Source organism: Cetorhinus maximus, chromosome 2, assembly GCF_964194155.1.
Source record: "Cetorhinus maximus chromosome 2, sCetMax3.hap1.1, whole genome shotgun sequence".
NCBI classification, from domain to species: Eukaryota; Metazoa; Chordata; class Chondrichthyes; order Lamniformes; family Cetorhinidae; genus Cetorhinus; species Cetorhinus maximus.
Window position 1 is genome coordinate 132,347,058 of NC_135880.1, and position 17,266 is coordinate 132,364,323.

Here is a 17,266-nt window from a genome sequence, read left to right on the forward strand (position 1 = left end):
AATTCCAACATATGACAAGAATAGACAGAAATTGTTAGCAATCTGATATATAACTACAAATCTCAAATAAATCATGAGCACAAGATTTTTAAAAAATCATTCAGCCAGGGTTCTGATCACAATGCAGTGTCCTCTACTGGAAAGTGCACCTGTGGATTTTTCAAAGGAAAAAAATTGGTATCAGCCAATGGGTGACGACCTTCATAATCAAAATACACACATGATAAATGAGGACCTGTGGGATATGGAGTAGCTGCCCTGGAATTATACCTCAAGAATTAGTCAGGAAAAGGAGAGAAATTGGAAGAATGGGGAACCAAACAAATTCTAATTTGATGTTCATTTAGTCAGTACCATTGCAGCTATTTATAGATTTTATTTTAATCCATTTTTGAATATGAGGATCGCTCACAAGACTCACATTAATTGCTCAACTATTATTTGCAAGTATAACCCTAAGCCACTGTTTTTAGTCTCTTTCAACCCCAGCATTATGTAGTCTGAGCACAAACTCACCTTTTGTGTTTGGTCTTTCCATGGGTCCTTACCCAGTAATAAGAGAATGCTTTGTGGTAGAAAGTGAAAACATTGTTCTACGGACAAGGAATCCACTGAACTTCTGCCGAAAGGAGACTGCTTGCAGTCGAAACTTTTCCCTTCCATCCATGGCAACCAGTTGGCTCGAACGCCAAGCATCAGCGGTGTAGTGTGATCACTCCATGCAGCAACAGCAGCAGCAAATATGCTCAGCAGAAAGTCCACAGCCTTGAAAAAAAAACAGAAGTCCAGTAAATCTACTGGACATCATGGGCCAAAGGTTGCTCATTGTCGAACCATATCAAACATTTTAAAAACAGCATTTTCAGTTGTTACTTCTTGAATTAGGCTGGTTTCAGGGTTTGTTAGATTTCAGCAAATACAAATTTGCAGCTTGTCTTTCATTCCATCAGTTTATACATTTTCACTGCAGGAACAAATAGCATTAAAAGTTAAAATACAAAATCAATCTGCTGTCTTTTGATAGAATGATTGTACGATGATTTTTGATAGAGTTAACTAAACGGTGTTTAAAAGTAACCTCAGGACCACATTAATTGTATAATAGCACATTCTAGACTTATATAAAAAACATATTTTGAAACTGTCTTACAGACATGATATGCCACTCTACAGGATATACAAGTTTGTACCATTTTATCAGTTTATATTGTATATTTGTTTGACAAGTGGCTGTGTTTCTGTGCCACAGTGGACAGAAGGAGAAATCCTTTCATTTGTACAACTACAATGTATTCTGGCGAGTCCATAATAGACTTATTCTAGCTCAAACTTGCTTCTGTAAATGGTATTTAATCACTACAATGTCCTTCAGTTAACATCAAGATTCCTAAACAATGCAAGTGTTGGCAATTTCCAAGTGGTCTCTGCAGAATTTCCTTGGAACAGAAAGCATTTCAAGTTTAAAAAGCAAACCTCCCAACAAGGATACCTCTTTCGGATCTGCATTCTGCATGGGAGCTGACCCATAAGCAACATTTCGGATGTGTCCCATGAGCTCCAACAGCCATTCCATCCGTTTTATTACACCTGAGTAAAAAACAGAGCACATTTGTTACTTTGCTCATTTTGCTTCTTCATGATCATGACTACTTATACAGCACCGAGAGGTACCTGCTTCTTCCCTCAGGTTCCCATTATCCAAATAAAATGTTGAGTGTATGAGCTGTTCCTGTGACTCTGTAACCAGAGAGGTGATGTCCGAGTGCAGCCCAAGGTGATTTGTCTATTACAACGGGTGCTTTATTGTGAAGATTGAGGAGTTAAGCTCTGGCAATATGTCATGCTGTAGTAGACTGCAAAACCAACATACTGTGCTACATCAAATAGAACAGAATTAATAATAATTAATAGCCATAATTGGTGTGACTGCCCTCTGGTGGATAATGGAAATTAGCTAATTATCAAGAGTCTGATATACTGGGCACAAAAATACACAATCTATCTGACACATGCCTACTGCAGCCCTGGTAAGAGTGAGGATGAAAGGCTGCAAATAAGGGTGAGGTTCCTTGTTTCCTGGCTCTTGGGAGTGGAACTCCACCTGTCCCAGACAAGGCGGTACTAGTAGAGTTGAGGCCTTATGTTGGGAGTTCTTGCATACCTGCCATCTCAGAGATCTGGCAAGGCATTGACATCCAGTCAACCAGGTGAGCCCAGGCCACTGGGTGACAGAGTTAGGGCCCCACAAGACCAGGAATATGGCCTACACCCAAAAGAGGGGGGTGGGCAGTGGGAGGCAATTTTATTTTTGTTTGCACAACAATTTTTAAGTGGCCCATCTGAAAGGAAGTCACTGGGGCTACTCCAATCTTTCTGGGAAGGGACTGAGCCAACAGAATTTCCTGTCTCTAACATAGCAGATACTCCAAATGCACCCTTTAAATTGTCAGGCTGTTTGTCCGACATCCAGTAATGGATGAGCAGAAATGTCCTCCAATATTGGGAAGACCAAAGCTACTGGGCTGAATCTTCTTTGGAGACAGGCTGGGAGGCAGGAAGGGTGGAAAAATGACAGCGGAAGGTGACATGAGGGAATGTGATGTTTTCCTGCCACCAAAGGCAGTGGCTCAGTTGATTGGAGACGGGGGGTGGGGGGGGCTGCTGGGCAGCCAATTAATCAGCCACCTGACTGCCATCTTCTGGCCCTGCCTAGACTTCATGAGCCTCAGAATGCACTGCCCCTCACCCGCAAGCCCCTCAACCTACAACGAGGCTGCCTCCCTGTGGGTTCAAGGGGCCATGGGGCCTCCATTGTTGGGGGCTTGATAATCCAAGGATGGGCCCTTGGCAGCAATGGCCAACCCCTCGGCTGCCTCTGGAGGGTTCAGTCCTTCGATTGCTGGGGCCTGCCTGCCTGGTCCCAGCACATCCATCAATCACTAATCAGCCCATCTCCTCCTCCCTGCACCCTCAGCAGTGGCCAACTCTAGTAATGGTGCTGCCAAGGCCGCCGAACTGCTGGTCCTCTGATTGGGCTGGCAGCTTGGAGAGGCTGTCCTTAATTGGGGGGGGGGGGGGGGCGGGCTCAGTGGTGGTCAATCCCTGGAGATTGACTCGGTTGGCGGGGGTGGGGGAGGGTGCGGAATTGGTTTCACCTGAGTGCTGATACGTTCCATCTAAACTGTTTTAAGTTTAATCGCTTTTTTTGAGATGATAAATTATCTATGACATTTCAGCTCCTTGCACCACACAGATTTTGTTTAAATGCACTGGAACGTTAACTATCTGCATTCTCGATTGTCTGCAAGAATTATTTTGCAAGGCAGTGGCCTGTCAGGTAGTTTGTCACTGTTATTACACAGGAGGAGCACAGAGATCTCAGAGGGTTATAGAGCTGGAGGAGGGTGCGTAGTTAGGGAGGCATGGAAATGAAGGGCTGTGTTTGAGTTAGGATACGACAGGCAGGTAAAATACTGGCCATTTTCTTTGCTCCCTGTCACAAACTCTGTTCCCTTGCCAGTGACTCCATCCCTCTCTCCCTGGCAACTGGCCGTGGCTGAATATGACGGTTTGCAACCTAACCTTGTATCTGACTCCAAGCTGAGTTTCCAACCACAGATCCACAGCATCACTAAGGCCACAAATTTCTAGCTCTGTAACATTACCTGACCTCAACCCAGCCTCAGTTTATCTGTCGCTGAAACCCTTACCCATGCCTTTGTTACCGCTAGACTTGACTATTCCAACACATGCCTGGTCGGCCTCCCATTTTTCACCCTCCAGAAACGTAAGTTTATTCAATTTCTGCCTGTCGTATCCTAACTCACACCAAGTCCCATTCACCCTTCATTTCCATGCCTCCCTAACTACGCACCCTCCTTCAGCTCTTTAACCCTCTAAGATCTCTGCTCCTCCTGTGTAATAACAGTAACAAAGTACCTGACAGGTCGCTGTCTTGCAAAATAATTCTTGCAGACAATTGAGAATGCAGATATTTAACGTTCCAGTGCATTTAAACAAAATCTGTGTGGTGTGAGGAGTTGAAACGTCATTGCTAAATTTATCATCTCAAAAAAGGCAATGAAACTTAAAACCGTTTAGATGGAACGTATCAGCACTCGGTGAGCTTCTCAGTGGTAACACTTGCCTCAGAGGTGACCTCAAGAAGGTTAAGCGGTATTTTTAATACTGATTTTTCAGAATAATATTAACGCCATGCATCATAGGCTATGTACCCATCTAGTCCGAGACAGGACAGTCCTCAAATGCTCAATGTTCCATTACCCCAGCTTACCTGTGTTCTGGTGGCTGACAAGTCGAGACTGGTAAAAGCTCTGCAACATAATCCAGACGACAGTCTCCATGTGACAGCTCCCCATTGCAGTAGCGATGATGTCATTAAAGCACAGCAAAGGAACTCGGCCCTGGGAAACCAGGTAAGCTCTGACAAAGGTGGCCTTTGCAATTGTATTCTGCAACAAATTTCAGCCAGAGTTACTGAGTTAAACAAGTGTAAATTAATCTAAATTTTAAATTGCTAAGTCATATTGGCACCCAATTCCTTATCTTTGTATTAAGATGATTTCATATCTATTTAATCTTGCACAAAGGCTGTGATCTATTAAATTATTACGTGCTGCAAAATTACTGCAATCTCCTTGAATTTGGGCTCCTGTAATCTATGCAGTCAAGTGAATAACTCGATCCATTTTATAAAGCTTGATTACCAAAGTGACCAGGTAGCCTAGGTTACAAAAGGTGAATGCAGATTCCAAAGGTTGCCAGTGCCATCTGATAAGGTTGTGCATTTTATTACAGTAATAGCTGCATTGGTGCAAACCCAAGTTGCATCAATGGACAACAATTCCCTCTCATTTATAGTCTCAAAAATGTTTAACTTTTTGGTTAGGTGCATGTCATTATTGCCACTAAACTTTGCTTTTCCTCCTCCCTCCGAAACCCAAGTGGAAGTTGGAGGAAGAGATTCATTTGGTTCCTATCACATATGTTAAGGTTGACAAGAGAGTTACAAAGATTACTCTGGTGGACAGGATCAGAGGGACTAGGAAGCCGAAGATTGAAAGGTTTTAGCTAATAGTGACATGCAGGTAAGTCTGCCAGATGAGACAGTAAAATCCTGTTTCAGGCAATGGTCATGAGGTCAGAGATAAGTAAACTCTCTGGGACCGTACTGTGGGGAATCTGGAGTACAAGGTAAGTCATTGATAGTGCTGAGTGAAGCGGCACTAAACATCTGTAGCTGCGAGATTGGAGTCAGGTGCAAAGTGCTCAGTGTGGAAGCTCTGTTTTTGCTTGCTTGTGTGCACAAAATTCCTTCAGGACGGCCAACTCCGTGTCCAAATAATCCTGCCAAGTTTGGCTCAGTCTTCCGTTTGCCTCCATTTTCAACAATGTGATATCATGTGCACTTCTGAACAAAGGTCTTCTTGACCTTTGACACATCACCTATTTTGTTGCATAGTTACTTATTCTTATTCGCCCCATTCGTTAGTCAAGGTTGTCGCACCTTGAATTACAGGTTAGGAAAATGTGGCAGTGATTGGGGGAAAGGACAGAGATGGCATTTGACTGGGCATTTAGCAAAATTGCAAAACATTATGGTGAATAAATGCAGCTGCACCAAGAACAGCAGTTCACCGTCTTTGCTTGGTTCTTTGTGGGTTTTGTGCCAGTAATTTGTTTTTCTTTGAAACTATTTTCTTCATTATTATTCCATTTCTTTCAAAATGGCTTGAAAATAACTATAAATTTCAGATAAAAAGAAAGCAAATTTCCCGGTGTATTTTTCAGAAAGTACCATGAGAGAAAGTGCCCAGTCACTTAAAATATTTATATGCATCCCTTCATCTGACAAAGAAAAAATATTCTCAAATGCTGGAAATCAGAATTAAAAATAAACTGTTGGAAATAAATGGGACCTCTATAGATAATTGAAAAGAGAAAACCACAGTGTTGTTTTGAGAATGTTGACTACCCTAATCCGAAATATTAACATGGTGACAACTGTCGCGCATTTCCAGCATTTCTCCATTTATACTAAAAGTATAATTGTTGAGGCTGTGTACTTGTCGTTAATTTTAAGTGCTCTCAACTGATCAGAATATTCACGAATATTCTATCATACTTCAATCTCATTATATAATGCGGTTCTCAAATAATAAAATTGCAGATTTATGATATTTTGGATGCTCCAAGGAGGGATAGGCTACAGGCTGTGCCCTATCTACAAAATGTTAAAACAGGATATTAACTGAAGAAAGCAGATAAGAAATGTAAAAAAGTTAAGCATCAGAACCCTCACAATTATGGGTGGCATTTACCACTCTCAGTCCCGGCCGAAATGGTGGGATCTGCACCAGATCTGGAACCCAACTGTTGCAGAAGTGGGCACTGCCGCAGCTGTTAAGCCAGCATTCTACCGGGTCAATAAAAGCAAAATACTGTGGATGCTGGAAATCTGAAATAAAAACAAAATGCTGCAAAAACTCGGCAGGTCTGGCAGCATCTGTGGAGAGAGAAAGAATTAACATTTCGATTCTGTATGTCTCTTCTTCAGACTCGACTGGGTTTCCTGGCCAATCAGAGAAGGCCGGCAGGATCACGTGCCAAATCTGTCAATGAAGCCTCTCTACTTGAAGGGACCCTGACAGGAGTCTGAATGGTTGCAGGGAATCTTGCAGGAAAAGGAACCAGAAAGCTGCATGATGGAAGGAAGGCGGAGGAAGGCTGCCCCTCTCCTCAGACGCATCGCTGGAGGTAATGCTGGAGGGCAGTGAGGGGCAGGAGAGAAGTCTTCTTCCCTGAGAACAGAAGGAGCCAGCCTGACCATGCAGGTGCGGCTGGAGATAGCCGAGGCTGTAAGCAGCAGTGCTTCGTTGCCCAGGCTCGATCCAGTGCCAGAAGAGGTTTAATGACCTCATTAGGTCTGACAAGCTAAGTGTCCTACAACTCTCAGGTGGCAGCCTATGACCTCCCCAGCACTGTCCTGCACAGCACTCTTCTGACTGGCACACCTTGCAGTTACACTCATTCCTCTCTCTTCAGCCTCCTCCACAAACATCCTTTTCAACACACGCCCTTATATTATTGCCCTCTTGTACCTATCCCTCACAGTTACCCACTGCAAATGTTTTCATTCCAACCTCAACACATTCCACTTCTCACATTTGTAACTCTCTGCTTTCTCTCATTGCAAAAGAAAATGCACAACTTCAGGGAGAGGCAGAGAACCAGGGATGGACCTGCAGCCATAGCCATCCTTTCCATTGGACGAGGACACCATGGAGATTGTCAAGGTGGCACAGGCATTGAGTATCTGTGAAGTGAGATCGGGGTGGCCCACAGACCTGGCGCATTAGATGGTGCAGTGCTACTTGGCACTTACCTGTCACTTATGTTGATTTGATGTCCACAATGACAATCTGTCGTGGTTTGCACTATGTCGAGTTTGTGGCCTTTCTCACAGTCAGTACTGACTCACGTCTTTCACCTCTCACAGACCCTTCACTGGTGACAACAGAGATGATGAGGGTCCAACCCGAAGAGTTCTCAGGAGGGTGAGCACTCTGAGGAAGCGCCATCACATGACTCCTGTTCGTTCTCCACCAGCCGAAATACATACACCTCGATGGGTCCAACCTCACAAATAGGGTGGCACGTGGTGAGACCCACATCGCACCAGAGCAGTAGGTGCTGGAGGCAGGGACAGCACTGGAGAATCCCAGTTGGAGAGTGTAGGATACTTCAAGCTCCACTCAGTTGGATGCGGATACTCAGACTTAGGAGTCATCCAAGAAAAGGGAACACATACAGCAGCAATGGGAAATGTGTCCACTTCTGTCAGCATTTCCAGAGGCAGTATGCACCCTTGCAGAGAGATTGGAGGAGTCCAACTCTAGCATGAGTGCCATGATGTCTCAGGCATTTGTGCTGATGACCACCTCCATGGGAGAGTGGTCATCCTGATGGAGCATTAGATGTGACAGGCCACTGAGTGCAAGCTGGTCCAGACCAATGGCCTGCATGCGCTATCACTTTACACAGGATGGGCAGGCTTTCATGGGGTCATCAAGGTGCGCAAAACCCACGTCTGCCACAGGCATCTCATCAGTCAGAACATGGGAATGAGCAGCCTGCCTCCAGTTCTGCTGAAACCACAGGGATAGCTCAACTGAGGAGTGATAGTTGCACAAGGGGATTCACTTCTGCGATTATAACAACGCCAAGAAGTAATAATGATCTTTATCTCAATGCATAACTTCGTGTGAACGCCTTATTCTAATAGCTTCCACTTTGTTCCATCCCCCATTTACCCTGGTCAGCCATTATGTGGGGGAAAGGCGAGTGTGATGGTTGGTTTGCTGATTGTTGGAATGAGGTGTGCTGGGGGGTTTTGATGGAACTCTTGAGTTGATTGCATACACGAAGTGAAGCATGGATGAGTCTGTTGGGGGCTTCTCTGGCAGCCAGGTGTGCAGCTGCTGAAACCATGGGCATATCAGGCTCCGCTCTAGCTTCCTCCTGCTGCAGTTTCACTCTTCTCTGCAGTGTCATGTAGCGAAAGGAACAACAGACCACATCAATCCTGGATATCATTGCTGGGGAATTCTGAAGGCTGCTCCCAGATGTGCCCTGAACAACATCGTGAGCAATATCTTGTTCTATTATTGCGATGATGTGGCTTCTGTTAGATCTCTTCCCCGAGTCAGTGGTAAGGGTTCCTCATAGCAGCCAGGTTGTTAGTGGGTAGCCCTGGTCTCCCAGTCGCTGAGGCTGTGGGGAAGAGAGAAAACCTGCTATGAGGTGATTGATGAAGAACGAAGGAGTGGTGGCAGCTCCCTGGATACCGGGCACAGACATGCACGATCACCTTGCAGAGGTCACAAAATAGCTGGACATTACAGGAGTGAAAGCCCTTCCAATTCATAAAAATGCCTGGTTGATCTGAGGGTGCCACATGCATACAATCAACCATATCCAAAGCCTGTGGAAATCCAGTCACTGCAGCCAAACCTATCAACCTCTGGATCTAAGTGGTGAATGTGGACAATGACACTCTGATGCTCCTCACTGTTCCCATGTGCCCACGTCAAATTTAACCCATTACTGGACTTATGACTTCAATTCTAGATTCTCCCCTATTGTCTTTTATTTATTCTCTATTCACTACTAGGTTATATACATCCTAATTAATGCTACCTTACTAACCAACGTAACTTGAGTTTTGCCAGTGACCATTCACATGCACACTTTGGCTGCTGCTCCAGGCCCAAGCCCATCACTTCCATTTCCACTTTATTATTTTCCTCCCTTTTTTTACTTTTCTTTCTAGCCCTTCTAGACCCCACACTCTTCTACTTTCATTCTTCCTTACAATTCTCCCCTCCTAGGTACACTGCCTTCCCAAATTCCTACCCCATCCTCTCAATACTCCTCGACCTTCCTACTTTCCTGCCGCATCCCAGGCTTGATCCTCTTAGATAAGCCAATGGCATGCTCTCTTGGCATTCTTCAAAGAGCCCATCAATGTACTCGTTGCTGCCTCATGGGCAACCCCAAATGCCCCATTCTACTCTCTTGCTAACTTTCCCGCCCAGCTCACCAGCTGTGGGTGACTGTGCCAATCTCTTCCCTATTCAACTCTCCCTTTCCAGTGTTGATGCTGTGGACTTTACCAATGGTTCAGCTATCATCGCCCTCCAGAATATCTGTTTACTGGTGAAGAAAGCCCTTGCAATCCATGATATTGTGGTTGATTGCACTGGCATCATGGCCTTCATAGAAACCTGCCTGAGGGATGATGACACTTACCCCCAAAATGAAGACCCCCCCACTCCTGGCTTTCCCTTCCACCACTTGCCTCGCACAGACCGTCGCAGTTGTTGTGATCTGCCTCTTATCACTAAATCGCACCTTAGCTCTTTTGCATCTCATCTTGTTCCACCCTCTCACCTCTCATTTAAAATCCTTCATTTTCTAACCAAGTACCAGACCAATTTTCTCAATGGTATAGTCACTGATCTCCTCCCTCAGCTTCTGCACCAAGTGACTTCTAATCCTCGCAATTTCAACCTCCATCTCAGTTCATCATGCTCTCTCTCCTCAGAGGTCACTGCCCTCTTATTCTCCCTTAATCTCTCCTTCCATCTAAACCCCCAATCCATATATCCATATTCACAGTCATCCCCTAGAATTTGCCACCTCTCTACCTTCTGTAAAGGCATTATGGCTTCGTGATCCAGATGGTTTTTTGGGCAATGGCTTCATCACTTTTAATTCCAGATTTTTATTGGATTCAAATTTCACCATCTGCTGTGGTAGGAATCGAACCCAGGTCCCCAGATCATTATGCTGGGTTTATGGAATACTAGTCTAGTGACAATACCACTATGCCACCGCAGAGAAGGCAACTGCTGCTGGTGGCATTGATACTCCTGGTGCTGCTGTTGCCCGTTTGATGATGTTGCTGGTGTGGTTGCTTCTGGTGCTTCTCTTCAGAAGTCCAGGTTATTGCTGCATATGTTGCTTCCATGCAGCAGTGAAAACTGACAGCAGGAAAGTCAAGCTGCAGGTGAGTGAACTCCAAGGCGCTTGAAAGTAGCTCCAAAATGTTCCAATAGATTCAAACTTGGCAAAGTAAGTTCAACACAAATAAATGTGAGGTGGTACATTTTGGTAGGAAGAATAGGAGCTTGCCTAATTCTTGGACGATGCAAGTCTAGGAAGGGTAGAGGAACAAGGCGATCACAGAGTACAAAAACACCAATCATTAAAAGTTGAGCCATAGGTTAGCAAGGCCACAAAAAAGAAAGCAAAACAATTGGCTCTATTGCTAGAGGCATAAAGGAAGTTATGCTAAACCTGCATTGACACTTGGTTAGACCACATTTGTCTGCCGTTCTGGTCGCCAAATTATAAAAAAGGTATAGAGGCACTGGAGAGGGTGCAGAGAAGATTTACAAGGATGATAGCAGTAATGTGTGGGTATACATATCAGGAAAAGATTGACAGGCTGAGTCTCTTTCCTCCGAAAAAATGACAGCTGAGGGGCCACCTAACAGTGGTATTTAAAATTATGAAAGGTTTTGATAGAATGGACACAAAGAGAATGTTTACTCTTGTGGGGAAGAGCATGACTAGAGGTCATCAATATAAGATAGTCAGCAAGAAATCCAATGGGGAATTCAGAAGAAATGTTAAACTTGCCACTACAGGGAGCGGTTGAAGCGATTAGCATCGATGCATTTCAAGGGAAGCTGGATAAGTAAATGAGGGTGTTGGGAATAGATGGTTATGATGATAGATTTAGATGAGAAAAGATGGGAGGGAGGAGCCTTGACTGACATGGATCGATTGGGCCAAATGGCCCGTTTCTGTGTCACATATTCTATGCAATCCTATGTCATGATTTCAGGCTGACAGAAGTGATCTTGACAGCACAGGCCTTTCACAATGTCTAACCAATTTCAGTCTTTAAAGCCTTCTAAGCATGGTAATTTCGGTGAGCAATCACTGCCCCATGCACTTGCCTCCTGCACCCTGGCGAGATGCAGAGAGCTCGGGAACCCATATGTTGGCCATTAAGGCCAGAATGTTAAATTGCGAATTAGTTAGCTCTTTGAATATGTTAATTCGCTTCCAACCCAATCATGGTCGGGAGTGGGGAGGGGGCAGCCCTGCTCACCTCCAAGCCTGCCCAGGTCAAACCCGGAAGTGAGCAGATGATGAGGAGTTGCCAAACAGATGCCACTTCTTGGGAATTTCCCCCTGTGCCTGCACATGTGCCCTTGCCCATTAAAACTCCCCCCATGTGTTGGAATGGAATACTGAGATGCTTTACAAAATACAGTTGTCATCTTCCATAATTAACAGATAAATTCAGACCTACTCAAATAGGAAAACATACAAAGGTCACATTGACCATTAGCTCTTAGGTTATGACTTCTGTGTATTGTATTCTGAAATGAGCATTACCTTGGTAGACTGGGTTATTCTGTCTATCTCAGTATCACCTAGTTCAGAAAGGCATTTGGCAATCCCAACATAAAACTTCAGCTCAGTGACCTGAAAAGGAATAAGGGCATATGAATGTGATTAACTGATAATTAACTAAGCCTCAAATGTAGTGATGGGCTCCTTCTTAAAATGTCAAAATTATAATTAACGTGAATATTCTTCTGCTTTTCTATCAATAAAATTACATTACATCCAACACTATATAAAAGATGAGTACTGATGATGTGAGCAGAATTGGCTTGAAGGAGAGGCTGAACTCAGTGCAGAAGCTAAATGAATTGTTGTAATAATAGTTGTTACAGGCACTGTATTGCAAATTCTGCTATTGACACTCGCACCAAGCCAATTGTCCGAAGGAGTCCTGAGTTTAATAACACTTAAAAACATAAAGACCACCCTGATTGCTCAGCATGTAACTGAGCCCTAAAGACAGAAGCTGCCTGGTTTGATTGCTGGTTAGCACCGAACTAGCTGATCTTAACCAGGATGTTAGTAGGAGTGCTATAATTGGCCAAAGCACATCTAAGCAGTGCATCACAACCCAGCAAAGGAATAACATCTTCAGAAGAGAAAAGTGTAAAATTGGGAAAAGAATTAAATTCTATCATGTGAAAAATATGGTGCAATGGTTTCACTGTACAGTGTAATAGGTTTGTATAAATGTGGAGTTGTATTTATGCTTTTTGAATAAAAGCCAAGGATATTCATGGGGAACAAAGTGGTATAGTGGTTACATTATCAATAAATAATTAAATTAATTATTAAATAACAAAATGTTTGCATGTTTGGCCATGCACCAAATTGCCTGATCTCAACCATTCCATCTGGAGAAGGAGCCAAGCAATGCTCAGACAGTATTCCACTGGAAGGAAAGAAAAAAAATATCAAAAGGAAAGTTGAATCAGACTATGGCAAGTGTCCTATTGGCTGGTTACATAGTGGAAAAGATATGTTAATAGTTTCTGATATGCAAAAATCTGAAAAGAAAATAGAAAAGATTCTACAGATAGGCAACTTCCCATTTAAAAAAAAGAGATTTTAACAAATTGATGAGCGTTCTTTTTACATGATTCATTTTTAAAGGCAGTACTGATGATAAAACTGTCTCATTTATGTTTTTAATACCCAGAATTTCCAACAAGTTCTAAATTTTCCAGTTTTAAAGTTTGTATCTTCAAGGGATAAGTAAAGCCAATAGATTTTCATAAAGCAATTAAAAAGAGAGCAAAGGTACAATGAAAATGATACCTTTTTTCCCAATATATATACCATTCTAGAAAATAAAATACCCAATTAACCAATAACATACGAACATACGCAACAGAAGTAGTAGGCCATTCGGCACCTCGAGCCTCCTCTGCCATTCAATAAGATCGTGGCTGATCTATTTGTGTTTTGAATTCCACATTCCCATCTACCCCAGATAACCTTTGATCCCCTTGCCTAATGAGAATTATCTACCTCTGGCTTAAAAATATTCAATGATCCCGCCTTCAAAACCTTCAGAGGCAGAGTTCTCCAAAGTCGCACAAACCTCAGAAAACATTTCTCCTCATCTCTGTCCTAAAAAGGCGGCCCCTAATTTTAAGATAGTACTCCCTAGTTCTGGACTCACCCACCAGAGGAAACATCCTTTCCATGTCCACCTTGTCAATACCATTCAGGATCTTATATATGTCAATCAAGTCACCTCACTCTTCTAAACACCAGTGGAAACAAGCCCAGCGTGTCTAATCTTTCCTCATAAGACAACCAGCTCATTCCAGGTTTCAATCCAGTAAACCTCCTCTGAAGCGCCTCCAACGCATTTACATTCTTCCATAAATAAGGAGGCCAAATCTGCACACAATATTCGAGATGTGGTCTCGCCAATGCCCTGTATAAGTGAAGCATAACATCCTTACTTTTATGTTCAATTCCTCATGTAATAAAGGATAGCATTCCAATAGCCTTCTTAATTATTTGCTGTACCCTCATGCTAATTTTTTGTGACTCATGCACAAGAACACCTGGATCCCTCTGCACCTCAGAATTATGCAGCCGTTCTCCGTTTAAGTAATACTCTGCTTTTTATTCTTCCTGCCGAAGTGAACAATTTTACATTTTCCTACATTAAACTCCATCTGCCAGATTTTTGCCCACTCACTCAACCCGTTTATATCCATCTGCAACCTCGTGTCCTCTTCACATACTTTCCTACCTATCTTTGTGTCATCTGCAAATTTAGCTACCATGCCTTCATTGCCCTCATCTAAGTCATTGATATAAATTGTAAAATGTTGAGGCCCCAGCACAGACTCCACTTGTCACATCCTGCCAATCAGAAAAAGACCCATTTATGCATACTCTCTGTACAAAGTTCCTCCCAATTCTGGAGAATCGAATTCTGCATGATAAAACAGAATACAGACCTCATTAAAATTAAATAAAGTTACAACTAACTAAAAAGGCAAGTGGCTGCCAACTGTAGTGAGATTCGGGTGGACCAGAGCCATTGAGCAGCATCACTCTGAACTGGTCAAGTTCACAACTGGCTTTCAAACAATACACAACAGCTAACAGCTGTGCTCCTGGTTATAGTTTTTTTTTGAAAAGGTTGAAACCATTGCATTAATGTGGAATATTGTGGAAGTGGATAAAACGTATTGCTGCATTATTCTTGGAAAAAAGAAGGCTCTGATTGTGAGTTATGGGATTAAAACACACAATCCATAGTTGTACTTATGGAAGTTTATGTGGTCTGCCCCATTCCATGAAAATAAGTCGGACTGTCCCAGAACATTTGAATTCCATGATTCATACACAAAAACTTAAAAATATGATTTTTGTTTTACTTTTCCTAGTTTTCCTTCCACAACCCACAGCTTTTAAAAATACAAGCTTGGCATCACCTAAACAATACTTCTTTACATAGCCTATCTTCTCTTTTATACTTTAAAATCTTGATTTGGTCTGTTTTGGAAAACTTGATCCTTCACCTAAATTTCTCCTCAATAGTACTGAATGCCTAAGTATTAAATAGAAGGATAGCCATAAAGGTTGAAGCCACCTATGAATGAAAAGGATATACTAAGTCCTATGTTCCTATCTTCTCAAGGTCAATAAATGATGGCCTTGCCATTGATGCCCACATTCCATCAATGAATAAAGAGAAATTTGCAAACTTCTCCTTCCAACTTAGCCATCATCCTTTTCTTCACAACCCTCCTGCAAACTACATCCTCTCTCTCATTTATCTTCCCGAGCCTTCGTCAAACGCATGTCCTCAACTCGCTCCCAAGCCAGTTTCTGACTAACGAATTTTCACTTCAAGGCTAACCTCATCCCTTTCAAAACTGCTACAATCCCTGCCTTTCTGAAGGAATCATTCCCTCTATTTCTACTAATCACTGCCCTATCTCTAATCTACCCATCTCTACAAGATCCTTGGACCTATTGTTCCTCAGCTAATTAGTCACCTCCCTCACCATTCGCTGTTCTTCCCCAACCACAGGACCTAGGATGCCCCAATCCATGTTACCACTATTCTGTTTGACTGTGGTTCATGGTCACTCTCTCTGCCGTTAATACTGTTGATCCTTCCACACTTTTCATTTCCTCTCTTCTGGGATCCATTTCTAGTTTGGCATTTTTCAATTCCATTCACAACTGCCTCACAGACATCCTCAAATACCTATCTGTTCAGGTCTAAACATTCATCGTTGATGTACACTGATTCCATCTTTTATATCCTATTGATCTCTTACATGTTGTTTGCTTATATGTTTATCCCTGATCCAGTTTAAAGATCAATTCCTCTAATGTGTTCCTTAATAGTCTTCCTGCCTCCACAATTTATTGATCTGGAATTCGGTAGCCCTCATCTTTTCAGTTAGAAGATCTTAGAGTTATCATTCTGACCCACACCAAGCTCAATGGCTCCGTGCTTCATTAGGTCAACTTTTAAGATTCTCATTCTTGTTTTCAAATCCTTCTGTGGTTGTCCAGCACCCAAACTAAGCAATCTTTTCTGGTCACATGATCTTTAGCAATCTGCTCCTCTGTCTGCGCCACCGCTTAAAATTGCTCAGTCATTGCATTAACTACACTCTGGAATTCTCGCCCATAAATACTTTGCCTTGATACCTTCCCCTCTGCCTTCAATAGCCCCCTAAAATCCAGCTGATTGTGTCTTCAGTCCCCTCTCGCCATGCACCAGGAATCTCCCCTTTTGATAGGTATCCCTCTCATTATCTCATTAAGCACTTTGACATGTTCTTTTATGTGAGGCACACAGTATCAATGAAATCTGTTGTTGCAGAAAAGCTGTACCTGGATTTCATTCGGTAGCATCTCAAAAATCGCCTCAACACTTTTGCACAACATGCTCCAGCTGTGCTGTACTTGAGTTGGAACCTTCATCGCTTCATTCAGACCTTGTAGAACAGAATGACAAAGTTCTGGGCTTTTCTGCCTGTTCTCTGTTGTAAAGTACTGGATTGCAAGGACTTCAACAAATGTCTGAAGTTTATCTTCTGGCACATGTTTCATCCAGGAAGCAAGAGACATAAAGAGATATTTTCTTGTCTCCAGCTGTAGGCAAAGCAAAAGTACAGAATATAAAACTTGATTGAAATGAAGTCGTTACTGGCCGCAGGAAGGAGCTTACTTTCGAGTTTTAAATTTATTGTATACTTTGGAGATCTCATGTGGAATTCCTCACTGTAAGTCAATTGATTCATTGCTTTATAACGATAGTAAGGATATATCTTGTAACACACAATGAACCAGTCTGCTGCTGCAGCAAACCTGTGCGCCATGAATCATGGTTGGGCTCTTGATGAATTTTGTTAGAACCCAGGCTGCTGGTTTGACATTGCCTTTTTAAAAAGTAATGGATAAAATTAATTAAGAGACTGCAGACAATGTGGCTCAGTTTTTCCTGTTCTTAAATAATTATTCCATGCATTACAAATGAATACCTTTATTTTGCTTTAGAACATTTTTTGTTTATGATATAGAGACTTTATCATGCTAAGAAAAATACAAGAGACAGGGAATATGTGTCAGCATACTGGCAGGAGATTGCAAAGTCTTCTGTCCAGCAGTAATAGGTGGTGGGAATGATTACTGTCCAGTTCCTGCTGTAAGCTTCACTGAGTTTACTGGAGGCAGCCAAAATATCTACGCAAGTCAGGCATTTTGACCCTTTTAACGTGTGAATTGGGGTCATACGGCATACAAAGCATCT

General features: G+C 42.7%; 1 protein-coding gene across 10 annotated transcripts in view; it reads right to left on the reverse strand.

Annotated features, from left to right (window-relative positions):
* Nucleotides 1–17,266, reverse strand: part of focad (focadhesin) — a 243,647-nt gene that overhangs the window by 23,203 nt on the left and 203,178 nt on the right. For all 10 annotated transcript variants that reach the window (XM_078569505.1, XM_078569555.1, XM_078569487.1 and 7 more), the window contains 5 exons: nucleotides 16,348–16,608; nucleotides 11,995–12,084; nucleotides 4,295–4,472; nucleotides 1,490–1,587; nucleotides 517–765 (listed from right to left, as the gene is read on the reverse strand). In XM_078569505.1, coding sequence (XP_078425631.1) covers nucleotides 517–765; nucleotides 1,490–1,587; nucleotides 4,295–4,472; nucleotides 11,995–12,084; nucleotides 16,348–16,608 — 876 coding nt within the window. The remainder of the gene's footprint in view (nucleotides 1–516; nucleotides 766–1,489; nucleotides 1,588–4,294; nucleotides 4,473–11,994; nucleotides 12,085–16,347; nucleotides 16,609–17,266) is intronic.